The sequence below is a fragment of the Neoarius graeffei genome, chromosome 11 (genome assembly GCF_027579695.1).
Source record: "Neoarius graeffei isolate fNeoGra1 chromosome 11, fNeoGra1.pri, whole genome shotgun sequence".
Taxonomy (NCBI): domain Eukaryota; kingdom Metazoa; phylum Chordata; class Actinopteri; order Siluriformes; family Ariidae; genus Neoarius; species Neoarius graeffei.
Window position 1 is genome coordinate 69,263,495 of NC_083579.1, and position 27,733 is coordinate 69,291,227.

The 27,733-nt window shown below is 40.6% G+C and overlaps 1 protein-coding gene across 2 annotated transcripts in view; it reads left to right on the forward strand.

Annotated features, from left to right (window-relative positions):
• The window catches only part of LOC132894602 (latent-transforming growth factor beta-binding protein 2-like), a 316,258-nt gene that overhangs the window by 266,734 nt on the left and 21,791 nt on the right, over positions 1-27,733 (forward strand). For both annotated transcript variants that reach the window (XM_060934665.1, XM_060934666.1), the window contains 4 exons: positions 26,132-26,257; positions 26,351-26,500; positions 27,322-27,525; positions 27,642-27,728. In XM_060934665.1, coding sequence (XP_060790648.1) covers positions 26,132-26,257; positions 26,351-26,500; positions 27,322-27,525; positions 27,642-27,728 — 567 coding nt within the window. The remainder of the gene's footprint in view (positions 1-26,131; positions 26,258-26,350; positions 26,501-27,321; positions 27,526-27,641; positions 27,729-27,733) is intronic.

Below are 27,733 nucleotides of genomic sequence, written 5' to 3' on the forward strand. Positions count from 1 at the left end.
GTATTGAGGTATTTCACCTGACGTCACAGGGTCACGTGACGCCCCGGTGTCCGCCATTTTGAACGTCAAGCTAGCTAATGTCACCAACAGTAGCTGGTATGTTACTGTAGCAATGTTTACGTTCAGTCATTTGGATGACTGTTAAAACCTTTCAGTCTCAAGTTTTTCCTTTACTGGATTTACTAGTTTACTGAGCTAGCGCGCGCCGGCCGCCGGCGGACTAGCGCGCGCTGGCTCCCAGCTTGCCCGAGCGCGCTAGCTCAGTAAACTAGTAAATCCAGTAAAGGAAAAACTTGAGACTGAAAGGTTTTAACAGTCATCCAAATGACTGAACGTAAACATTGCTACAGTAACATACCAGCTATGATGTTGTTGACATTAGCTAGTGCTAACAGCTAGTTGCTAATACACTGCTACAACTACACCGACCCTAATAATACAGTTCTTGGTCATTGCCTGGTAACAGCAAATTTATAACGGGCCATGTCTCAACAGACTAAGAAGTTATTTCAATGACATTTAATAACATTTTGTTTATCCTGAGGACCGAAAGTAAATGAAAATGTGAACAAACCTTAGCTGTAATAAGATGGCGACCACCGGCTCCAGGGACGACCCGCTGATGTAGGCATGTTACCCAGCCTGACACAAAATATTTGTAGGCATCCAAACTCTTATACGCTTTCAGATCAATACCTGTGTATGGCGATGGGTTTTTAACGACATAGGTATACAGATCATGTGGGCCGAAGTCAGGTAAAGACGAGGGCTTCGTGTACTTCCGTACGTCAGTGAACAATCCTGGTGGAAGCAGGTAAACGTCGTTCTCTAAGCCTGCTAACCTCAATTTTTGCAAATACCTCTCCCTCTGCTCGCCCTGTAAATGCCCTACGTCGCTGGATAGTGAAGGTGTTTTCTGCATCTCGCTCCTTTTTCTTTTATGTTTTTCGTTTGTCGCCTTCCTCGCATTCAAACTGATTCGAGCCGTGCCGTCCAAAATGGCAGCATCACATGACTTGGTCACGTGAGTGAAATACGTCAATAGATGACTTGCAACCAGGTGATCAAAATGTGCTACCTCATGAGCATCCGCCATGATGGTGGATATACAAAGCAACTAGGATGGCAGCCGCTGAAAGTGTGTCTGTAACCGATGCTTAATTTTCTCACGAATTGAACGGTCGAGTGAAGATTCGATACAAAGAGAAGATAGATATGTGTGGTTTTGACCCATATTATTTAAAAAAGTCAGACTTTTCTGAAGAAAAGACGTTTCTACCGACCATCGAGTACCCAGATATCGCGTTCTATCTGCTTTGGCTGCCGAAGAATCAAGTCCGACCTTGGACGAAAAATAGCCCATTTTCTGATTGGATGCCCAGTCTTAATTGTTTCTATCGTATAATTTTGCTGGCGCTTCTAAAAGTGAAATGGTAATACACTTGTTAAAATTATAACAACGACCGAGTGAACCACGACAAGAGAACGCTCATTTTATAGCAAAATTCTAGCAACACGAAATAAAATTCTTCCATGATATTATCGAGAAAGCTTTTGAATTTCACCGGAGATAAAATGATTACTGCAAACCAGGGCTTTGAACCAGAATTTTTTTCCTATTGGTTCGTTCCGAACAGAAACGGAATTTTAACGTTTCCGGTTTTGGGTTCCACCATTAAATAGACGTTCCCGAACCGGTTAGAACAAAAAAATTTCATTCCTGGAACAGTTAATTACGTTCCCTGTCAGCTGTTTAACAAATGGCTATAAAATTATGTCTCTGTCTCATCCAGCTTAAGCCAAATGTAGGCTAATTCTATTACAACCTTCATTAAATAAGACAAGAAATAATTCAAAACAATTATTATTTCAAATGTTGGCGATTTGGATTCTCAGTATGTCTTCCCATCTACACAAACAGAAAAAATGCCAAAAATGAAAGATAATTCGTTTAGTGTGTTACCAAAGGCTAGTCAGGCCCTATAGAGGGCTACCGCATGACGTCACCGCGCCGCGAGATTTTGTTAGGCGCCATATTGGAAGACCAAGTACACATCTATGCAAGTACATACATACATAAAACAAACTACACCTGAAATGTAGCCAGGGCCGATTCTGCCCTAATCTGGACCCGGGTGCAACATCGCGCAACCCCCCCCCCCCCCCCCCCCCCCAAAAAAAAAAAAAACCACCAGTCTAAATCAGGACAACCATCACATAACTATAAACATTTTATATCAACTATTTTAACTAAATGGGCTATAATAAATAAGCCTGCAGGCAGCCATGGCGGGCTGCCTCAGAAAAGTAACCATTCAATGACACAACTGAAAGCCTGCAGCCACGGCGGGCTGCCTTAAAAAGTAACCATTTGTCCTACCTTAAAACTCGTTTTGCATTTTCTGCCTCCTTTTTTGTATTTTCGACCCTCCGTTTATTTTCTTTCCTTTTCTGAAAACCCGATTTGTGTCCAGACATTTTGTTCTGCTACCAACGAACTAACTCGTCAGGTCTCGTCTCTCAAGCCCGCGATGATTCCCGTGGGAAGGGCAACAATTGATACATTTTTACAAACAGCCAATAGGGAGGTTGCAACGTTCAGGCTCTTCTTTGCTCAGACACTCAGTAATGCACTTACTCACTTATTATCACGTGGAGACGTGATAGTAGTCCACCCTCCCGCGCTCTCCATTCAGTCAGCGAACGTCACACAGGAAGTGAACCCCAGCGGGTCATAGAAACTTGCGCAGGAGAAGAATGACTTTTTTATTTGTAGGCTACGGAAACTTTGAGGAACTAAATAAAAACCGGTATTAACCGGTTACCATTATTTTTAATAAGCGTTTCTGTTCCGGAACATAAAAAATAATAAAGTTTCTGGTTTCGTTTCTGTTCCATGTGAAATAGAAAAAGTTCCCGGTTTTCGTTTTCGTTCCTTGAACCGGTTCAAAGCCCTGCTGCAAACATAAGCTGTTTTGCCTCTGTTAGATCAGCCCTGCCGATGTTGTTCAGCCGTGCTCATCTCCTCTCCGTACTAAGCCTCAGAGTTTCCTCGCCCTCTTTCCGAATCACGGACAAAATTCTAAAAAAAATCGGAACGTGCCATGGTCACAAGTACTGTTGTGACCACAACCATATACAGCACAAAGATATGGCAGAGCTAAAAGAATGCTTAAAGCAGTAGAAAAACGAAGAGAGTTGTGCACGCGTGACTATGTTTTGTATGGAATGTTGCTTGACCCCGCATTTGTATATCCACCAACATGGCCGACATCCAGGTTTCTATTTTGCTTTGACATCACTTGCAAGTCAAGGATACCTGCACATATATCGGTTTGCATGCGATTCATGACACACGAAAGGTTCTCCTTTTGGTTATAGGGGTACAAAGTGTTTGGTATTTTTGTTTCAACAAATGTGAGAGTGTCTGTCTGTCTGTCTGTCTGTCTGTCTGTCTGTTGATATCTGTAGAATGGGAAATTGTCTGTCTGAATTGTCTGTGGAGGGCTCCTTCTACTGTATCTGTTAACCAGGTTATAAACAAAGCCAGGATGGACACACACACACACACACACACACACACACACACACACACACACACATTGCTCATTATAACCTCAACAGACCTTATGAATTTATTCTGGTAAAGTAACTGTCAAGCAACTGGGGTTTTGTTACATTCTGGTCCCTTTCTTTTCACTTTCTGGAAAATGCATTTGACATTTAGCTGTATCAGGTTAAATGTTCAGTTACGTCACAAGACATGCTTAATGTGGACAGTAAAAGCATGACACAAAGCATATTAAGTGCATTCAGTGCGTTCATAACGAAGTTGTAACACTGCAAAAGTATGCAAAGGAATTGCCATCTGCTCCACTTGACCCCATTTCATGCAAAAACGTGTCGAGCACAGCAGATCCAGTTGAGTTTGCATGGTGCAACCCAAAGTAATGAGAGCTTGCAGAGAGACTGGGGTGAAGTTAAGGCCAGAACTCTCACTGAAGGCTGCTGGGTTTGTATGGAGACCGCACCCTACTTACCGAAACATCCGTACTGTGGAGACACGCCAAACATAAGTATGACGCCGAAGTGGACCAACAAACTTCACAATAGTCTTTTTCATTGCTGAAATTACTGCATAATCAAGATAAGCAATGACATGGATAGAAAAGGAGAGGAGGACAAGTAGTGAGAATGTGAAGCAGGGGAAATTGTCTAGAGAATGATGATGGATGAGAAACAAGGGAAAGCTGTTTGATGAGAGAACAAAAATCTGACCCACTTATTATTCATAATGGACCATAGCTGTCAACAGCCTGTAGAAAGTGTGTATGGAGTGTCTCACCTTGTGTGCACTTTGTCTACACAGACAATTCTAATTTCAATTTAATTTCTCTGTGAAAAATCCCAGACACGATGTTGGAACTGAATAGTGTAACCTTCATTGTGTCTTGAATGTCTGTAGACCGACTGTACATGAGAGACATCACAGAAACTTCTGTAATATGGGTTCAGAGACCAATATACAGCAAGAATAATAATCATATAACAGTCTAAAAACAGGGGTCATCAACTGGTTAGACCCAGCAAATTGAACTGAGCACTTCAAGACGACCACAGGAGGACAAATCAATGGATGGAGAGAAAAAAACCTGACAAAACTGGGTGGAGATCAGCAGCTCTATTTATTCTCAGGGTTCTAACTAACCCTGACCAAAATATCAGCGTAGTGGCACCAAGTCATAACGGCGGGGGGTTCGGGGGCCGCCTTAGGCCCCGAAAGCTCACGGGTTCTACATGTTCGGAGATGCATTCTCGTGCATTTCCTGGCACTTGCGGGCCTCCCTGAAAGTCACTCATTTTTGGTAATATTAATGAGATTTTTTTTTTAACCAGAATTGCTGTTTTTGATTGAAGACTTATTATAATTAATCTTCAACTATATTAGTGACATATTTATGAAATAAGAATAAAACAACCAGCTGATGTTCACCAGGTGTCAGCTTTATTTTCAGCTTCAGCCATTCAATTGCAAGGCATGACTATCCAGATCTGACTCATATCATACCTTCCACTACTGACCGTTACTCCGACGGTTTCAATGCACCAAACTTGTTTATTTATTTATTTAAATTGACAGGGACTGGCACATATTACGTGCATGGCATGTAAGCGCCTCTTAACACGGATGGCACTTTACTGCGAACACAGCATAAGGAAGGAGGTAAACTGGACTAGCATGATCAGTGACGATCTCGACACGGAATGACTCGGGCAGCTATGCACTGGGCGCTTACATGGACGGGGAGTGGAGTATGTCCGAATCAGGGCTTTGAACCAGAATTTTTTTCCTATTGGTTCGTTCCGAACAGAAACGGAATTTTAACGTTTCCGGTTTTGGGTTCCACCATTAAATAGACGTTCCCGAACCGGTTAGAACAAAAAAATTCCGTTCCCGGAACGGTTAATTACGTTCCCTGTCAGCTGTTTAACAAATGGCTATAAAATTATGTCTCTGTCTCATCCAGCTTAAGCCAAATGTAGGCTAATTCTATTACAACCTTCATTAAATAAGACAAGAAATGATTCAAAACAATTATTATTTCAAATGTTGGCGATTTGGATTCTCAGTATGTCTTCCCATCTACACAAACAGAAAAAGTGGCAAAAATGAAAGATAATTCGTTTAGTGTGTTACCAAAGGCTAGTCAGGCCCTATGCATTGATAGGCTAACAGAGGTTAACGTCATTTAATGTTCGCGAGCCTCTCATTAACGTGGACAAATATATTGATATCGTGTTTGAAATTGACGTTTTTGAATAACGATAGACTGCAATATTTACCTCTTATTTAAGATGTGGAGACGTGATAGTAGTCCACCCTCCCGCTCTCTACATTCAGTCAGCGAACATCACACAGGAAGTGAACCCCAGCGGGTCATAGAAACTTGCGCAGGAGAAGAATGACTTTTTTATTTGTAGGCTACGGAAACTTTGAGGAACGAAATAAAAACCGGTATTAACCGGTTACCATTATTTTTAATAAGCGTTTCTGTTCCGGAACATAAAAAATAATAAAGTTTCTGGTTTCGTTTCTGTTCCATGTGAAATAGAAAAAGTTCCCGGTTTTTGTTTTCGTTCCTTGAACTGGTTCAAAGCCCTGGTCCGAATGTAGAACATTCGCATGGCGGTATGCTGTCACTGCTGCGTAGGGATAACAAGAGAAAATTAAACAAAAGACCACAGTTTCAAGATTGACAAGTCTTTTTATCAGTGTAACGACAACTTTTACAGGTATCTCGGCAATATTGTGGGTGTAGCAGTAAGGAAACATTGCGTATCAGCCCGATATGCTGAAAAGGCCTTAGAACCCATATTAATATTAATATGAACCACTGCTGCTTCTGAAGCAGATCCTTTGTATTGCTGGTTACATGCTTTTATCTAAATAGCTTATTTGAAGGAAGGTCATTGAGAAAGGAAAGTGTTTTTATGTACCCTCTCTGCTCTGATTAATGAAGTGGCACTGTGACTTGTTTCAAAAAGTTGACAACAGTTGGACGAGGAACTCATCTCATCTCATTATCTCTAGCCGCTTTATCCTTCTACAGGGTTGCAGGCAAGCTGGAGCCTATCCCAGCTGACTACGGGCGAAAGGCGGGGTACACCCTGGACAAGTCGCCAGGTCATCACAGGGCTGACACATAGACACAGACAACCATTCACACTCACATTCACACCTACGGTCAATTTAGAGTCACCAGTTAACCTAACCTGCATGTCTTTGGACTGTGGGGGAAACCGGAGCACCCGGAGGAAACCCACGCGGACACGGGGAGAACATGCAAACTCCGCACAGAAAGGCCCTCGCCGGCCCCGGGGCTCGAACCCAGGACCTTCTTGCTGTGAGGCGACAGCGCTAACCACTACACCACCGTGCCGCCCTGGACAAGGAACTATTCATCTATTCTCTGCTTCAAGTATAAACAGGTCTTATTTGTTCAGAGTTCATAGCATTTGTCAAAAGTGGTAACCTGAAGCTCCATGGCAAAAGGAAATATATAAACTGATGTCTTTTGTTGTTGCTCACCTGGACCTTTGTAAACAAGGAATTTTATGGACCTGGACTTTCCCTTAGTTGAATACCCATGATGGGTATAAATATCGATATTTATGCTAATATACAAAGCAGATCTTTTCGACTCTTTAAATTTAGTATGATGGCTTCCACATAAAAGAAGCTCTTGCTTTCTATTCATGCATGCCAAAATGTTCCCAACCCATTTCTGACACATGGCAAGCTGCATCAAATATTCTCAATCTTGTGCAATGCCATTTAACCTACACAGAGGCATACACACCCTTCTGGCCCATGGCCACTGAAAATATTGGCCGCTAATTATGCTATAAATCAGGATAGGCGCTTTTTCCTCCGCCTGCATGTGTGTCCGTCTGCACGCAGGCAGTGACGCCAGATCACCAGCATGGGATTTAAAGGATAGAGTGATGAATGTGCCTATCTGTGGCTGCCAATACATATGCATCTGTGCATGCATACATACAGTACCAGTCAAAAGTTTGGACACAAGTTCTAATTCAATGTTTTTTCTTTATTTTTATTAAGTAAAAGACACTTCATTCATGTCTTAAAGTAATGATGGATGTCATTTCTTTTTACTTAGTTGAGCGGTTCTTGAAATAATATATATATGGATTATTACAGTCATGGAATAGTGCTATTTACTGTATTTTTATTATTTACTGTTCACTGTTTGATCTCAGACGCATTAAGAAGGCATGAAATTGCACTAATTAACTTTTGGCGAGACACACCTGTTAATTGAAAAGCGTTCCAGGTGACTACCTCATGAAGCTGGTTAAGATAATGCTAATAGTGTCCAAAGCGTCATCAAGGAAAACACTGGCTACTTTGAAGAATCTGAAAGATGAAACATACAGTGTTTTTTAACACTTTTTTTTGTTTACCACATAATTCCATATGTTTCATATCTTATTTCATAGTTTTGATGTCTTCAGTATTGTTCTACAACGTAGAAAATAGTCAAAATACAGAAAAACCTATGAATATACTCTACTCTGAAACATTCTTCAGTCCCAACTCAGGTATCCCAACAGCTGTGTATTTTTACTCTGAATAGTTTGTTTTTACAAGGCTATTAACAAGGCCAAGTTTTTACAGCGTAAATGAATCTTTGGTTTAATCTTTGCGAGACATGTATTTCCAAGAATGGTAGGTGCTACAATATTGGACCTTAGCTCTCTACAAGAGGCATAATCATTTTGAGGATACTATACAGTGGTGCTTGAAAGTTTGTGAACCCTTTAGAATTTTCTATATTTCTGCATAAATATGACCTAAAACATCATCAGATTTTCACACAAGTCCTAAAAGTAGATAAAGAGAACCCAGTTAAACAAATGAGACAAAAATATTATACTTGGTCATTTATTTATTGAGGAAAATAATCCAATATTACATATCTGTGAGTGGCAAAAGTATGTGAACCTCTAGGATTAGCAGTAAATTTAAAGGTGAAATTAGAGTCAGGTGTTTTCAATCAATGGGATGACAATCAGGTGTGAGTGGGCACCCTGTTTTATTTAAAGAACAGGGATCTATCAACGTCTGATCTTCACAACACATGTTTGTGGAAGTGTATCATGGCACGAACAAAGGAGATTTCTGAGGACCTCAGAAAAAGCGTTGTTGATGCACATCAGGCTGGAAAAGGTTACAGAACCATCTCTAAAGAGTTTGGACTCCACCAATCCACAGTCAGACAGATTGTGTACAAATGGAGGAAATTCAAGACCATTGTTACCCTCCCCAGGAGTGGTCGACCAGCAAAGATCACTCCAAGAGCAAGGTGTGTAATAGTCATCGAGGTCACAAAAGACCCCAGGGTAACTTCTAAGCAACTGAAGGCCTCTCTCACATTGGCTAATGTTAAGGTTCATGAGTCCACCATCAGGAGAACACTGAACAACAATGGTGTGCATGGCAGGGTTGCAAGGGGAAAGCCACTGCTCTCCAAAAAGAACATTGCTGCTCGTCTGCAGTTTGCAAAAGATCACGTGGACAAGCCTGAAGGTTATTGGAAAAATGTTTTGTGGACAGATGAGACCAAAATAGAACTTTTTGGTTTAAATGAGAAGCGTTATGTTTGGAGAAAGGAAAGCACTGCATTCCAGCATCAGAACCGTATCCCATCTGTGAAACATGGTGGTGGCAGTATCATGGTTTGGGCCTGTTTTACTGCATCTGGGCCAGGACAGCTTGCCATCATTGATGGAACAATGAATTCTGAATTATACCAGCGAATTCTAAAGGAAAATGTCAGGACATCTGTCCATGAAGTGAATCTCAAGAGAAGGTGGATCATGCAGCAAGACAGCAACCCTAAGCACACAAGTCGTTTTACCAAAGAATGGTTAAAGAGGGATAAAGTTAATGTTTTGGAATGGTCAAGTCAAAGTCCTGACCTTAATCCAATGGAAATGTTGTGGAAGGACCTGAAGCGAGCAGTTCATGTGAGGAAACCCACCAACATCCCAGAGTTGAAGCTGTTCTGTACGGAGGAATGGGCTAAAATTCCTCCAAGCCGGTGTGCAGGACTGATCAACAGTTACCGCAAACGTTTAGTTGCAGTTATTGCTGCACAAGGGGGTCACACCAGATACTGAAAGCAAAGGTTCACATACTTTTGCCACTAACAGATGTGTAATATTGGATCATTTTCCTCAATAAATAAATGACCAAGTATAATATTTTTGTCTCATTTGTTTAACTGGGTTCTCTTTATCTACTTTTAGGACTTGTGTGAGAATCTGATGATGTTTTAGGTCATATTTATGCAGAAATATAGAAAATTCTAAAGGGTTCACAAACTTTCAAGCACCACTGTAAATGCCGTAACTACGTGAAGGCATATGGCTTTTGTATGGTATTTTTGTACTTGTTTTGTCTCCATATATTATACAAGTGACACGCAAACAGTCCTTAATTAAAATGTTCTCATTTGTTCTTATTATTGACTCTTGGAGAAAGATTCAGTATGTAATATGTTCCATAGTTGGCGTCACTAATAAGTCCCTTCTAAGTTATGGAGTAATGCAACAATTATCCTTCATTCCTTGTTTAATCATGCATGTGGCCATCATTATTAATTTTATACTAGTTGAGTTCAGGAATTTTCCCAGCTCAAGATATTTTTTTCCCTTGAATGCTTGGTGAGTGCATAAATTGGCAATTGTTTCAGTGGCACTATTGGCAGATGTGGCTGTGCTTTTTATTCTTATTCTATTTTCCATCCATTACGACATAATTTCAAATCTAATTCGTTCCCTGAGATTGTAAAAGAGGCCTCAATTATGTGATTCATGTTGTATGAAGTTAATCTGTTATTACAGCTATAAATAAGTTTTATACTTTAAGGTAGCATTCCTATTTATTTATTATAACCCTGCTTCAAGGGGGGGGATACTGGTTTTTTACCTCTGTCCGTCCATCCGAAACACCCTTTTTCTCAGCAACCACAAATCATAGCCACTTCAGCTTGGGGTTCTATACTGTGTATACCATTTTCAGGTCTGTCGCACATCAACTTCCTGTTTACCGACTGAATGTATTTACGAAACATATAGTGTGGATTTACAAAATTTTTGTAACATTTTTCTCAGCAACTACAAATCACAACTGCTTGATATTTGGTACAGAGCTTCAACTTGGAGTTCTATACCGTGTATACCGTTTTCAGGTCTGTCGCACATCGACTTCCTGTTTACCGACTGAATGTATTTATGAAACATACAACGTGGATTGACAAAATTTTCGTAACATTTTTCTCAGCAACTACAAATCACAACTGCTTGATATTTGGTAGTGAGCTTCAGCTTGGGGTTTTACGAAGTGTGTCAGAAAAGTAACAGGACTCAGTGTGCTTCTTCGATGTGAGGGGCATCGTCCACATAGAGTTCTTGCCACGATCAACCAGCATGTCTACAAAGAGATCCTGCGGTGTTTGCTTCATTCAGTGCACGAGAAGAGGTGAGAGTTGTGGCAGGACAACTCGTGGCTGCTTCACCACGACAACGTGCCAGCTCACAACACCCTGAGCATCGGGCAGTTCCTTGCCGAGAAGAACATTGCCATGCTGGAGCAACCTCCCTACTAACCCGACCTGGCTCGTGTGATTTTTCCTTTTTCCCAAGCTCAAGAGGGTCATCAAGGGGACCCATTTTCCAGACGTGGAAGCCATCAAGAGGGCCGTGACGATGGAGCTGCGGAGAATCCCAGGAGAATCCTTCCAGGAGTGCATGGAGGCATGGCAGAGAAGGATGGGAAAGTGCATTAGACTCAAGGGGGATTATTTTGAAGGGGAAAACTTGTAGTTTGGATTTGACATACATTTTTTGTGACCCCAGTCCTGTTTCTTTTCTGACACACCTCATATACAGCGCTCAGCATAAATGAGTGCACCCCCTTTGAAAAGTAACATTTTAAACAATATCTCAATGAACACAAACAATTTCCAAAATGTTGAAAAGACAAAGTTTAATATAACATCTGTTTAACTTATAACGGGAAAAAGTAAGGTTAATAAAACTTAGATTACACATTTTTCAGTTTTACTCAAATTAGGGTGGTGCAAAAATGAGTACACCCCACAACAAAAACTACTACATCTAGTACTTTGTATGGCCTCCATGATTTTTAATGACAGCACCAAGTCTTCTAGGCATGGAATGAACAAGTTGGCAACATTTTGCAACATCAATCTTTTTCCATTCTTCAACAATGACCTCTTTTAGTGACTGGATGCTGGATGGAGAGTGATGCTCAACTTATCTCTTCAGAATTCCTCATAGGTGTTCGATTGGGTTCAGATCAGGAGACGTACTTGGCCACTGAATCACTTTCATCCTGTTCTTCTTCAGAAATCCAACAGTGGCCTTAGATGTGTGTTTAGTCATGTTGGAAAAGTGCACGACAACCAAGGGCACGGAGTGATGGTAGCATCTTTTCTTTCAGTATAGAGCAATACGTCTGTGAATTCATGATGCCATCAATGAAATGCAGCTCCCCGACACCAGCAGCACTCATGCAGCCCCACATAAGGACACTGCCACCACCATGTTTCACTGTAGGCACCATGCATTTTTCTTTGTCTTCCTCACCTTTGCGACGCCATACAGTTTTGAAGCCATCAGTTCCAAAAACATTTATCTTGGTCTCATCACTCCAGAGTATAGAGTCCCAGTAGTCTTCATCTTTGTCAGCATGGGTCCTGGCAAACTCTAGGCGGGCTTTTCTGTGCCTGGGCTTTAGGAGAGGCTTCTTTCGTGGAGGGCATCCATGCATGCCATTCCTCTGCAGTGTACGCCGTATTGTGTCATGGGAAATAGTCACTCCAGTTTGGCTTTCTACTTCTTTAGATAACTGCAGTGAACTTGCATGCCGATTTTCTTCAGCCCTTCTCATCAGAAGACGCTCCTGTCGAGGTGTTAACTTCCGTGGACGACCTGGATGTCTCTGTGAGATGGTTGCAGTTCCATCTTTCTTAAATTTTTGTACCACTTTTGCTACGGTATTCTGACTGATAAGTAAAGCTTTGCTGATCTTCTTGTAGCCTTCACCTTTGTGGTGTAAATAAATTATTTTCTTTGGGGAATTCTGAAGAGACAAGTTGAGCATCACTCTCCATCCAGCATCCAGTCACTAAAAGAGGTCGTTGTTGAAGAATGGAAAAAGATTGATGTTGCAAAATTTCGCCAACTTGTTCATTCCATGCCTAGAAGACTTGGTGCCGTCATTAAAAATCATGGAGGCCATACAAAGTACTAGATGTAGTAGTTTTTGTTGTGGGGTGCACTCATTTTTGCACCACTCTAATTTGAGTAAAACTGAAAAATGTGTAATCTAAGTTATATTATTAACCTTACTTTCACGTTATAAGTTAAACAGATGTTATATTAAACTTTGTCTTGTCAACATTTTGGAAATTGTGTGTGTTCTTTGAGATATTGTTTAAAATGTTGCTTTTCAAAGGGGGTGCACTCATTTACGCTGAGCGCTGTGACTGTCCCATGAATACCGTTTTCAGGTCTGTCCCACATCAACTTCCTGTTTACCGAATGAACATATTTACGAAACATATTGGGTGGATTTTGATGCTATTTCAAGAAGCAAAATGCCATTTCAATATGACAGTTTACCAGGATGCTATTTGAAATCCCCAGGGAGAGCACTGCTCTTACTCGTTTCAGGGTTAATTGTTGAAGTCAACATTCATAATAAGTGTCCTATTCCTTCGATTGCTTGCATTCTGATATAAGCGTGGGGGGGGATACGTAACTGACCAGTAGCTCACAGTTGATCTTGTTATTAATGGATTTAGTTTTGGCTCCTGGGTTTCTGGGCTGTCTAAGGTTTCACCTGACTGTCACAGATTCTGAATTGAATTTGAATCTCAACCATATCACAACCATCCATGCTCAGGATTCCACAGAGCATCACTGGCTCAGCTTTCTGAGATGGTATTATTCTCTTTCTTTTCTGTCAATGTAACAGCCACTAGAATTAAAGCACATATACAGAATAAGGCAGTTAGTGCTCTCTTCATATCGTGCCTCATCTCATCTTATTTCTTATCTTATTATCCTATCACAGTGCAACAGTTTGAAAAGATGAAGTCACTGACATCAATGTGAAACAGGAGAGTTAACTAGAAGGTTGAAAATAACAACTAATTTGTGGAGGAAAATAGATAGGGCCAGGGTTTACTGCACCTTCAGTTAAGTAAACAGTGACAGTTTGGTCATGATTAAACTCTTGATAAGACAAATACCGTCATCTCATCTGATTATCTCTAGTCGCTTTATCCTGTTCTACAGGGTCGCAGGCAAGCTGGAGCCTATCCCAGCTGACTACGGGCGAAAGGCGGGGTACACCCTGGACAAGCCGCCAGGTCATCACAGGGCTGACACATAGACACAGACAACCATTCACACCTACGGTCAATTTAGAGTCACCAGTTAACCTAACCTGCATGTCTTTGGACTGTGGGGGAAACCGGAGCACCCGGAGGAAACCCACGCGGACACGGAGAGAACATGCAAACTCCGCACAGAAAGGCCCTCGCCGGCCACGGGGCTCGAACCCGGACCTTCTTGCTGTGAGGCGACAGCGCTAACCACTACACCACTGTGCCGCCCCAAATACCGTCATGTTAAGAAAAAATTGGGTAATAAAACCGCTTTGCAAACAAGTCCATCCTGATCATGATGAGTTCTTCAACATTACTGAGATGTTTTGCCAATAGATTTATCGCAGTTCACAATCTTTAAAAAAAAGAAAACGTATATTATTATTGTTTCCTTCATTCTCTACCCTCATTTATCAGTCCTCTTAATGACACCAATACTGCGCTGACCCAGACGCTCACATGCTAAGCCTCAAGTGTTTCAAACTGCATCAAGTGCATTTCCTTCTCTCACAAAAGAGATGGATGTTGGGAGAAAATATCTCACAGGATGAATATCTTTGTGAACAGACAGCTCTTTGTCATTTGAAACGACTTTCTGATGGTCGCCTAGAGTCCAGTCGTGCACTTGGGACTGAGTGTAGGGGTAGACACACACACACACACACTGAAATACGAGCCCACTTTTTCTGTTCTGCTCTGTGTGAGGATGGGACTTAGCCAGAATCTTGTGTTCTGTCTGTTAGGGTTGTGGGATATGTGGTCTGTAGACTTTCCAAATTCAGCAGCCTCACACACACACACAGCATTACACATAATCTACGCTGGTTACATGGTTAGTAGTTCAACATTGTGGCACAGATCTCATACAGAATTGTTCGGGAACATAAGGGACGTGTATGTTTTCTTGTCGTATGACAGGGTTGTGTTGCTTTTCCGATGTGATTTATGAATTATAGAATATGTGAAATTTTGTAAGGTTACGAATATCAATATTAATTCGGTATGTGTTAAGGCACATGGCATATCACGATTAGGTAATTTTAAGGCATTTCTTCCACATTAGTCAAAGTATTACAAGCTTCATTGAACTGCATCTAACCCAAGCACGCAACATTTTACATTAAATGTCCTCTGCTGTGTGTAAGGGTGAGGCTGAGTTTCAGCACATAAGATTTTTCCAGTGTTTTGAAAACTTGGCCTTTGTTTCCCATGTGATTTGACTTCAAGAGGTTGAGTCTCCCTTTCAGTGTATCTTAGTGGTTTTGAGGCATTTCCTCAACTTTGAACTAAATGTACCATGACTTTTGCATGATTTCTCCTCAAGCATTGCTTTTAACGAAGGCCATGTTCTTGTCTCATGCTATAACGTATTAATATTATGAATTATTAAAGCAGTTATTAGTGTTAAACTATTCCACATTAGTCAAAATCTCATTGAAATGCATCTATCCCCAGAAATGAACATTTCACTCGAAAGATGTTCTGCTTTGCGTGACGAGGAGTCCGAGTGAATACAGCACATAACATTTTGCCAGTGTTTCAAAAACCTTGCTTTGTTTTCCATGTGATTTGACTTCAGAGATTTGATTCTCTCAGTGTATATTAGTAGTTTTCAGACACTTCCTCAACTTCGAACCAACTGTATCATGAGTTTTGCGTTGTTTCTCCCAAAGCATTGCTTTAAAAGTCTTGTTTTCTGCAAGGATCCATATAGGCAGCAGCAGAGAATAAATTGATCTGTGACCTTAGAAAAAAAAATATGAAGTAATATACTGAGCACTTCAACGTTTGTACCAAAGCCTGTGCATTTACTGTATTATGTTGGGAGTGAAGACAGCTGGAACCTGATTAATGGCCAAGCCTTTCCGGATGTGTTCCTCCCAGACACATACCACTTCTTTGGTGGGATTTTGTAACTGCTCATTAGTCATTTTTGACAGTGCATATTGCAAAGATTGAGCGTTAAAACCTCCATCTAAGCATCAGTATTAGATTCTCTATTGCTCTCCAGCACTACTGGGTGTTTGTGGTTGTCAGAGAGGTCATAATTGGCAGACAGCTTTCACCTTGGCCAGCCTGTGAAACCCACATTAAATAACAGCTCAAGCATTTACCCATAGGCCACCTTGTGTTCTGAGCTGTGGAGCCAAACCCAGCTCTCCAGCACAGATTGCTAGACAAAGCTCACTTGTTTCCATTTCATCTTGAAAATGCCTGTAAGGTGCTTCCATCATCCTAATAAAGCAATGGATGAGCGGCTCCAGACGTTCCAATTACTCCCTGAACTTTTTCATCCATTTACAAAAAAAATCAGCACATATGTATAATGACCAGGCTGCATCATTTGATCGTGAATTGAAGAATTTGGAAGAGTGGAGATGTTTGGAGAGGGAGATTCTCTTTGATTGTGTGTGTCTGTGGTGATCAGTAAAATAAAAGATTAAATAAATGTATGGCCAAGTCAGGTCGGCACGGTGGTGTAGTGGTTAGCGCTGCTGCCTCACAGCAAGAAGGTCCAGGTTCGAGCCCTGTGGCTGGTGAGGGCCTTTCTGTGCGGAGTTTGCATGTTGTCCACGTGGGTTTCCTCTGGGTGCTCCGGTTTCCCCCGAAGACATACAGGTTAGGTTAACTGGTGACTCTAAATTGACCGTAGGTGTGAGTGTGAGTGTGAATGGTTGTCTGTGTCTATGTGTCAGCCCTGTGATGGCCTGGCGACTTGTCCAGGGTGTACCCCGCCTTTCGCCCGTAGTCAGCTTGGGATAGGCTCCAGCTTGCCTGCGACCCTGTAGAACTAAAGCGGCTAGAGATAATGAGATGACATGAGATGTCCAAGTCACACTTTGCCATATAAAGCCATGTCTAATTCTAAGGACACTCTACGTAGGAAGCCGTCTTACTTCGATAAACGTATGCTTATATGTTCTTTAACTGTTTTAACTTGTTTTTTGCACATGAACTCTTCTGCTTTAAGTGAATCCATCATGTTCCTAATTAGTGCAGTGTGAGGGCACAAACCTATTTGCTCAGGCCTCCTGAATATATTTGGGAATGGAAAAAGTACCCTGTAAATTTTCCAGTCACCAAATTTCATGGAGTCATTACACAAAATCTTGCTTGCACTCAATGGCCCTCATTTATGAATCTATCGTAGAAAACATTGTCTATCTGGGTGCAGAAATCATCTAAAGACAGCGTTCACATGTGATTCATGTAACGTTCGTATCTTGCCAATCACAGCATAAGAGTGATTGGGCGTTGATAAATGTGGCAGCTGAAAACCATCATCATTTATATATCATGCCTCTAAATATTCTCTCTGTTTTAGAGGCCATGACCTTAGACTTTAAGACATCAAGAAGTGTAATACATCCAAGAAAAGAAAGCTCTCCACCCTTGAAATAGAAGCTTTAATGTCGTAAGAACAGTTGAACAAATTATTTCTATTTGGCAGCCTGAAAAGTAGGACATCAGAAAAACGCAGTATGGAAAGTAATCACTGCTGCAGTCAACAGTGTTGCTGTCGATAATCAAACTCCAGCTGATATCTGAATATTTAATATATACACCCATGATATGTATAGCCTATATCTATATAATAAGCGGCAAAGTTTGTTTGTTTGTCTTGCGCTAACGTCACCATTTCTCAACGGGTTTTCACCAAATTTGGCAAGTGGGTCCAGGGATGACCTGGAATTTTGCAGATATAAACAAAATTCATGTACAAGTCCCAGGGGGTCCTCAGTGAGCCCCTGGGTGGTGGATGTTTAGATTTTTGTTTGTCTTGGGTTAACATCACCATTTCTCGACAGATTTTCACCCAATTTGACATGGAAGTCTGGGGGCAACCCAGAATTTTGCAAAACCCGGGCAACGCCAGGTAACCTGCTAGTGTGGTGTATAATAGTTATATAATACCTTATATCACAAATATTTACATGTAGATGAAGAAAAAACATTCAGATCTCAAACTCGATACTACTGTAAGAATTACACGGTTGTGGAGTTTCTTTATTTTGGATTCACTCTTTATTTTAAAGCTGTTTCAGATCAATCAGAGCCAGGTACCAGTGGTGTTTAGCCTTTAGCCAGCTAGACAAACTGGCCTGGAGCTGCCCCATGTTGCCAGGCAACCACAAGCTGAAAGAGAGCATGTGTCCTATGCCACCCTTGCTGACACACCACCACCCTGGATGCCTTGGGAGATGAAAGCTGCTTAATAGCCGCTTGTCACATTCCATAAAAAATCCCCACGCTCCCAAAAAACCCTCTCGATTCTTATGGACACGTAAAGGTCTTCTAACAGAGCCAGACGTGCCATTGCCAAGATTTGATGACTGGCAAAGCTTGTTTAAATATTTGACTGAATAAGCATTTAACCTATCACATTGCAAATCGGTTCACCTACCCATTTGCTTTTATTTGCTTGATTTTAATTATCTCACCAGCCTAGCCTAACAAGTAGGCTATCTCAAAATGAAAGAGAAATTAATATTTTGCGGAAAAACAAAACAAAACTGTTAACTCCATTAATTGCAAGCAATTTGAAAATACCTATTTAGCCTATGTTGGGGTATATGACACATAGTCGATATAGGCCTTTACAAAATATGATATTTTGCTTTATGCTACATATTTTTAAGTGATGAATATGTGGCTGCGTATGGTTAAATGCCAGTCAGAATATATGGTCTAATAAGAATTCTCTCCACTCAGCCAGATTTACTGTACTGCACCGCACATCAGTGCTGACTCAAAACTTGGGGACACGAGGTGAGCCTTGTCATGAGATTTGATCAAAGCTTCCGCTCACATCCACATTGATAAATGCCGAGCTTTGCATGGAAATGACCATACACCCAGTTTTCTGTCATACATTTGTTTTGGAAATGAAGACCAATGAGTCCGAGTTCTCTGGCTGTATGTGTTCCTCACATCAGCATGTAACCAGCCATTTTGGCACTTCTTTCAGTCCTGACATGATATCTGATAGTTTGGCTCTATTCTCTAGCTTCAAGGAGCGGAAGTCCTGCTATTGTCATCTCTCAAAAGAAAAAAAAATGGCTAAAATAAATATGATGTAGCACATGAACTCTCCTGTTACCTTCTCCTGGGGTTTCACAGCAGGTCGGACCACTACCAGTTCAAAAGCCCACTTAAGTCTTTATCACAAAAGGAAATGTATTACAGAGAGACATAAAAGATATTCCCTGGGCTAAAAAAAATGGGCTAGAATTTCTCTCAGCCCACGCTAAGGATTAGGGCAGACTATGGGTTTAATATGGCACTGTGGTGTGAATCTACAGGATGTGTGTTTCAGTGAGTTCACACAGTAGATCTGAACATGCTTGTGCACCTTCAGGTAAAATAACAAGAACATCATGGTATCATATTCACTTTTTATTGCAGCCTTATTAAGGCTGGAGTAGTTTTGGCTCTGGTGGAGTATTTCCTGACCAATTCAGTATCTGATTATTTTCCAGCTATTTGGCTCCTGTCCCTTCAGTCTAACCGCAGGCTAGTGCTGCTTAGTGGGAGTCTGTCTCTTGTGACTGTCTCAAATGACCTGTGCTTTTTAGGAAACCTTTGCTTCAATCATTTACCTTGGTCTAGTTTTTATTCTGATCAAAATATCTAAAGGGTGTTCATGCATAACATATTCCCTTATTAGATTATGGCTGAGGTTTAAGACTCTACATTTTTTCCCCCCAGTAAATTATATAGTAAATGAGTGAGTGATTTCGGACACAGGGTCTGTATTACTGTTATGCATTGTATGTGCTGTGATTGCACTCTAATCAGGAACAGGTGCATGGTAATTAGTCCTAATGGTGCTGCATATATATATATATATATATATATATATATATATATATATATATATATGTATATGTGGTGCTTGAAAGTTTGTGAACCCTTTAGAATTTTCTATATTTCTGCATAAATATGACCTAAAACATCATCAGATTTTCACACAAGTCCTAAAACTAGATAAAGAGAACCCAGTTAAACAAACAAAACAAAAATATTATACTTGGTCATTGATTTATTGAGGGAAATTATCCAATATTATATATCTGTGAGTGGCAAAAGTATGTGAACCTTTGATTTCAGTATCTGGTGTAACCCCAGCAATAACTACAACTAAACGGTTCCGGTAACTGTTGATCAGTCCTGCACACCGGCTTGGAGGAATTTTAGCCCATTCCTCTATACAGAACAGCTTCAACTCTGGAATGTTGGTGGGTTTCCTCACATGAATTCTTTGCTTCAGGTCCTTCCACAACATTTCTATTGGATTAAGGTCAGGACTTTGACTTGGCCATTCCAAAACATTAACTTTATTCTTCTTTAACCATTCTTTGGTAGAATGACTTGTGTGCTTAGGGTCATTGTCTTGCTGCATGACCCACCTTATCTTGAGATTCAGTTCATGGACAGACGTCCTGACATTTTCCTTTAGAATTTGCTGGTATAATTCAGAATTCATTGTTCCATCAATGATGGCAAGCCGTCCTGGCCCAGATGCAGCAAAACAGGCCCAAACCATGATACTACTACCATCATGTTTCACAGATGGGATAAGGTTCTTATGCTGGAATGCAGTGTTTTCCTTTCTCCAAACATAACGCTTCTCATTTAAACCAAAAAGTTCTATTTTGGTCTCATCCGTCCACAAAACATTTTTCCAGTAGCCTTCTGGCTTGTCCACGTGATCTTCTGCAAATGGCAGATGAGCAGCAATGTTCTTTTTGGAGAGCAGTGGCTTTCTCCTTGCAACCCTGCCATGCACACCATTGTTGTTCAGTGTTCTCCTGATGGTGGACTCATGAACATTAACATTAGCCAATGTGAGAGAGGCCTTCAGTTGCTTAGAAGTTACCCTGGGGTCCTTTGTGACCTCGTTGACTATTACATGCCTTGCTCTTGGAGTGATCTTTGTTGGTCGACCACTCCTGGGGAGGGTAACAATGGTCTTGAATTTCCTCCATTTGTACACAATCTGTCTGACTGTGGATTGGTGGAGTTCAAACTCTTTAGAGATGGTTTTGTAACCTTTTCCAGCCTGATGAGCATCAACAACGCTTTTTCGCAGGTCCTCAGAAATCTCCTTTGTTCGTGCCATGATACACTTCCACAAACATGTGTTGTGAAGATCAGACTCTGATAGATCCCTGTTCTTTAAATAAAACAGGGTGCCCACTCACACTTGATTGTCATCCCACTGATCGAAAACACCTGACTCTAATTTCACCTCCAAATTAACTGCTAATCCTAGAGGTTCACATACTTTTGCCACTCACAGATATGTAATATTGGATCATTTTCCTCAATAAATAAATGACCAAGTATAATATTTTTGTCTCATTTGTTTAACTGGGTTCTCTTTATCTACTTTTAGGACTTGTGTGAAAATCTGATGATGTTTTAGGTCATATTTATGCAGAAATAGAGAAAATTCTAAAGGGTTCACAAACTTTCAAGCACCACTGTGTATATATATATATATATATATATATATATATATATATATATATATATATATATATATGTGTGTGTATGCCTAAAAGCGGAGCTCCAGATGAGTGTATGAGCAAAGTATTTGCAAGGGCACAAAATCAACCTGAATAAAATAATAATATTATCATAGATGAACCATTGAATTGTGTAGTGTCGTGTATTTCACTTGCATTGTCTTATGATAGTGATATCAATACTGAGATACGCATCGCAGTTACAAATACATATTCCTTTCTTTGGCACCGCATGCCATGCACCAGAAACAACATTTCTTATCGTGTGACTCTGCTGGGTGTCTGGTGGACAGCAGTGAACCAGCACTTTCACTTTACATCATTACTATATAGTTACCATCCAGTATCACACGATATGTCAAACAGTTGTCTGGTTACAGCTCATGTTCATGTGCGTGCAGCACCATTAGGACTAATTACCGTACACCTGTTCCTGATTAGAGTGCAATCACAGCGCATACAAAGCAGTAACACAGACCCTGTGTCCGAACTCACTCACTCATTCACTACTCCCTACTTACTGAATAGGGAATTCCATATAGAGGACTATATAGTGAGTTCATTGGTAAAATGAAAAAAACACTTTTGGACACTACTCTGCCACGCCGTTATTTATGTCATTACTGTCGCACAATTAAAACGTGCCAGATCAGTCGGCTGGTGGGTTTTCAAAATAATAAACAGATGCATGTATTTTTGTGATAAATACATATTATTCTGAATGCATTTCCCACATTAATAAACACAAAGTACTTTGTGTCTGCTGCATCTTTCAGTTCTTTTAAATCAAGGCTCAATACTTTCTTTGTTGCCGCTGCCTTTTATTAAATCAAATTTGAGGCTTTTGATTAATTTCTTGCTCTGCACTGTAACTTTTATTCTTGTATTTTATCTGTCTTATTCTATTTTGGCTTTTTTCTATTCTCTTACGATTTTTAATTGTACTTGAATGCCCATTTATCATGTGTTTCTTCCTCCGTTCATTCACCCCAACACACGACAATATTATTGCGATTTTCACGCCACAGCTTATAAATTTGTCTCATGCCCGTTGTCATAAGGAAAAGAAAACTACTGCTATACTCAATCTAAAATGCTTACCAGTCCTTATGAAACAGCTTTTACAGCTTTTCTTTCAACGTGACTGCAATGCATGATGGTATATATTGCTTGGTTAGTGACCATCATTAGTTAGTACACTACTTTTCACGGTGCATTGTGGGATACTATGAATGGACTATATAGGGTGTAATAATTCTCACTATACATTCAGACAGCACTACAAAATGGCGAACTCACTATTTAGTCCACTATATAGTGAGTAGTGAGTGATTTCGGACACAGTGAGAGACTCTGTGAAGTATACGCTCTGTATCCTGGCATGTCCTGGTATGACTCACCAAAATGATTATTCCAGAACAAATACTTAAGAAAAAAAAAGCTAACAAATGTTCACAATGATAGACAGTAAGATGGAGAGTGTTCCCTGCATTGTGGTAATTTTGGTCTATTATAAGGCAGAATACCTCCAAGCCTCTGGCATGAGTGAACTAGTGATGGATGAAATACCGTAGGGTCAGTGCTATCATAAGGCTGATTTTTCAAAGTCAAGGCCACGCAGATGACATTCATGAGAGTTTTCCAAAGATAAACTACTTTACAAGCTTGTATACTCTCTACGGTTTCGTATTAGCTGTAGTGTATGAGCGTGCCATGTTGCATATGGCACGATTAAAATTTAATAACAAATACCATGACTATCAGAAGAAGGTTGCTTGCAAGGCACACCTCATGTGTAATGACCAGTCACAGACTTGGTCACATACGCTACGCTCACACTGCAAGGCTTAATGCTCAATTCCGATTTTTTTGTGAAATCCGATTTTTTTGTGAGGTCGTTCACATTAACAAATATATGTGACTTGTATGTGATCCTCAGTATGAATGAAAAGCGACCTAAAAGTGTTCCGCATGCGCATTGCAGGATACGACGACGTCACACGCAGTGAGCATGGCCAGTGTTTACAGAAGTAAAACCGCCCGGTTGCAGTATGACCCATCCAATCTAGCTTGAATAGCTGCATCCCCCCAAATGGAAATCAGCTCCCTAACCTCTGCGTCCTTCCATTGAGAAGATTCAGAACCTTCACAGCCCGAAGCGTCCCTCGCATTGATGTCATGCGCAGGGGCGCAGATACGTTTTTTGAACTGGGGGGGACAAAAAACTGGGGGGGACAAAGCTGCCAGCAAACCAACCCCAACCCCGATATGCCTGTCAAACTTGTTGTGGGTTACCATAGCAACCAAGCTCGAGCTCGCAACCTGTGCAGTCTGCGCAGCTCAACCAACCGAATATCAGTCTTTGTTTTGTTTTATGTGAGTTGTTGCAACTATGTATATACTGCTGTGCACCTCAATAAACCGAATGGTAATTAGTCTTTTGATTTTTCCGTGAGGTTTGCCTTATGCAAAGAAAGACAGCATAGACGTTTTTTCCTCCCTATAAGTGGGGGGGACCGAGCGAGGTGAATTTAAATCTGGGTGGGACGAGTCCCACCCTCTATCTGCGCCCGTGATTATGCGCCATGTTGTTGTAACTTTTTTTGAGAGACCCGCCACCTACTTCAGCGCAGAATAGCGACGTTTGTGGCTTGTTGATGACGTGCAAGTCGGATGAATGCGACCTGGCGGTTCAGACTGAAGTCGCATATGAAAAGAGCGGATAGGAATCGGAATTAGGACCACATATCCAAACGGCCTGGGTCGGATTTGAAAAAATCGGATCTGTGTCGTTCATATTGTCAATAAAAGATCGGATACAGGTCACATATGGGCGAAAAGATCGGATTTGAGTCACTACAGCCTGCAGTGTGAACGTAGCCATAGTGCGTTCATCAAATGAGTTCACCCAGCTGTCACGTGCATAACATGGCAAGTTAAGCCTGTGCATGGCTCCCAGTTTCTCTATAATCACGTCATCTTGTTCATAGAAGCCAACCAAATGTCCTCAGCATATAAACAAAACAATCTTGTAATGGTTGATATGAAAAGCAGCTCTGGATTAGATAACTTATTAAAACCTGCGTTTGGGCAAAACAGTTTTCAACTATTTTTGTAAAATCAAAGTTACAATTTTTTTCCTTTTAAAATATTAGGAAAGTGGCCAAAACAAAAGCTTAAGGATTTATACCATTGCATAACAGTTGCATAATCTGACCCGCTGGATCTGTTGTGTGATCATCTCTCCTGAGTGTTCATGCTCCGGAGGAAGCTTTCCAGACTCATGCTGAACATCCAAAACAAAAACAAGAGCATCATAGTTCATCTAATTTATGGCTCATGATTTTCTCCTACTTATCCAGTCTTCGAATTAGCCTGACGAACAATGGTGCAACATCATACGCTGTTGACAGACTGGTTTAGCAATAGCATGTTTAACCACAATTGACAGAATGATAGTGATTTCTGGTTTCACAATTTTACTTGAAATATTTATATAATACGTCTGTGCACTTTTATTGCAACACATTTAACAGAGAAACCAAGGAATTGCATGCAGACTGTGTGTCATTTGGCAGAAGAGTGTGTATTTATTAGTTTTGTTACAGAAAATTCAAATGTTGGAATGTGAATACCTGAGTAGATTTAAAAGACAAACCCATCCAAGACAAGGAAATAAGATTCTGGGTATGAATAAAATATTTAACAGTTATTCCACGAAATTGAGTCGTACATGAGCTTATAGCCAATGAGCTGTGTAGCAACGAGTTGGCTATAAGCCGTGTATGACGAGATTGAGTGGAATAACTGTTTTGTTCTATCCATGTTCACTGGATTTTGAGAAACAGAGCATTTTTATTTTTCATTTTTGCAAATTCAATAAATAAACACTTTATACAAAACCTCAGACAAAATAATTTCTGCTTAGAATGTAAACAAACCGGCGAAATGACAGGAGCAATTTGTGAAAAATGCTGGAATAGTAATAATTGAAAAATAAAAAAGACATATGTTCTTACCATCAAATACTTTCATTCCATATTTTGTTGCTTTTTTTTTGTATTTTTGGGGGTTTTGTTTTCGAGCAAAGTTTTTATTTCTTCCTTGGTTGGTTCAGCAACACACTCCTGCATGATGTTCTTCTTCTTCTTTAGGGTTTTTTTTGGCGGTTGGCAATCCAACTTAAAGGTGCATTACCGCCACTGACTGGGCTGGAGTGTAAAACACGAGATATGGATGGGGGGCAACAACTATATTCTTTTAGCTATTTCTTTTTCTTTTAAATACTTGATAACAAAGTGATATACCTGAATTGATACGCACTGCCATTTTGTTTTTCTCTACTCACGGTATATGAGCTGATAGCCTAGTAGTAGAGTAGCCAATCAGAGCGGGTGATTGTTCATATCCAGTGAATGTGGATAGAATAACTGGATTTATATCAGTTATTGTCAGTGTAGAGGTTCAGTCATTGTATGTGTGTGACTATTATGCTAATATTGAGTATGAGATGAGCCTCTGTCAAAAAAAAAAAAAATCAACTTTCATTTCCCAGATTTTGAAGCATGCTTTGTGTCTAATTTTCCTGTTTAGACATTGACGAATGTGAGGATGAGATGATTTGTGGCAAGCATGGCTACTGCGAGAACACAAATGGCTCCTACTATTGTCATTGTGACCAAGGATATGTCAGTATACCCGAAGGCCAAAGTTGCGTTGGTATGGAAGTAGAAAATACTTTATTAACTTGTATATATGACTCAATTAATCTCTTAAACCCGAGATTATAAATGTGTGTGTGTGTGTGTGTAGATGCAGATGAATGTGAATTAAGTAGTGAGTTGTGTGGTGAGGCTCATTGTGAGAACGTGGAGGGAAGCTTCCTGTGCCTCTGCCCCACTGATGATGAGGAATTCGACCCCATTACCACACAGTGCAAACCCCGCCACATGATCTTACCAGGTACAGAAACATAAAAATGCATGCAAAATGCATGCATTTTTGCATCATCTGTGACATCAGTGTCTCCTATGGCTCCATTTCCACAACAGGTGAAAACAATTTGTAATTTCAATATTCCTATAACTCTCAGTTACACACAGAACAAATTGTGCAAGTGTGTCCAGGCTCTTTTACTTGATTTGATATCCCATATTGTGCATGCAGCAGAGACACACAATCGAAAGCCAAGTTTCAGTCAAGTTAATTCTGCTTCAGGGTGAGCTGTTGGCACTTCATATATGGAAACATTTTTCAACAACTAACAGCCCTGAGCATAAGCAGATTACTGACCAGCAATGCAATTTGGAAAAGGCCTTAGAGTAATTTTATCTTGTTGTGTGAAATTGGCCTGTCAAATAGATAGCAATGTCGAATATGATTTAAAAACTCAAAATGTTCTAAATCTCTTGATGTTTCAATCAATCGACAAAAAAAAAAAAAAAAAGATACACATTGTTGGCTGTGTGAGAGATTTAGATTAAATCTGTTGTGTAAATATGGCCAGATGCCACGGAACTGTGATCAGGTCACTGAGGCTGTGTTTGAAATATCCAGTAAACATTACAGCATCGAGTGAGCAATGATTACAGTTTCCTGTGACACAGCTGAGATCATCAAGTCTAGAGAGCAACTGGATTTTTATATTTCAGTCATTTTAGTTTAAACTCAAGTATAATACATGGAATAGCTGTGTAGAGTCTGTTGTTTTTTTTTAAGTGTCCGTTTGTTTTCTAGCTTTCTGACTGGTGTTCTTTATGTGTTCTCTGTGGGAATCATGTCAGACTCCACAGGATATGACCTCCCTGCTCTTCCCCATGGTTCCTCTGACGATGAACAGAGGAAAGATTGCTACTACAACCTAAACGATGCCAACCTCTGCGAAAATGTGCTCTCTAGTAATGTCACCAAGCAGGAATGCTGCTGTACTGTGGGAGCAGGCTGGGGAGACAACTGCAACATCCACCCGTGCCCACAAAACGGACAAGGTAGGGTACTGCCAGATAAATCTGGATGCTTTTTTTGACCCCCCACACCAATCTATTCCTGATCTGTACATGGGAACGTGTTTTATGGATGCCATTTTGAATGTGTATTTCCTCAGTGGAGTATGCTGAGCTGTGTCCTCATGGTCCTGGCATTCTCCCCATTATCACTTCACTCCAAGGCGTGAATCATCTCCTGAGTAGAGGTACT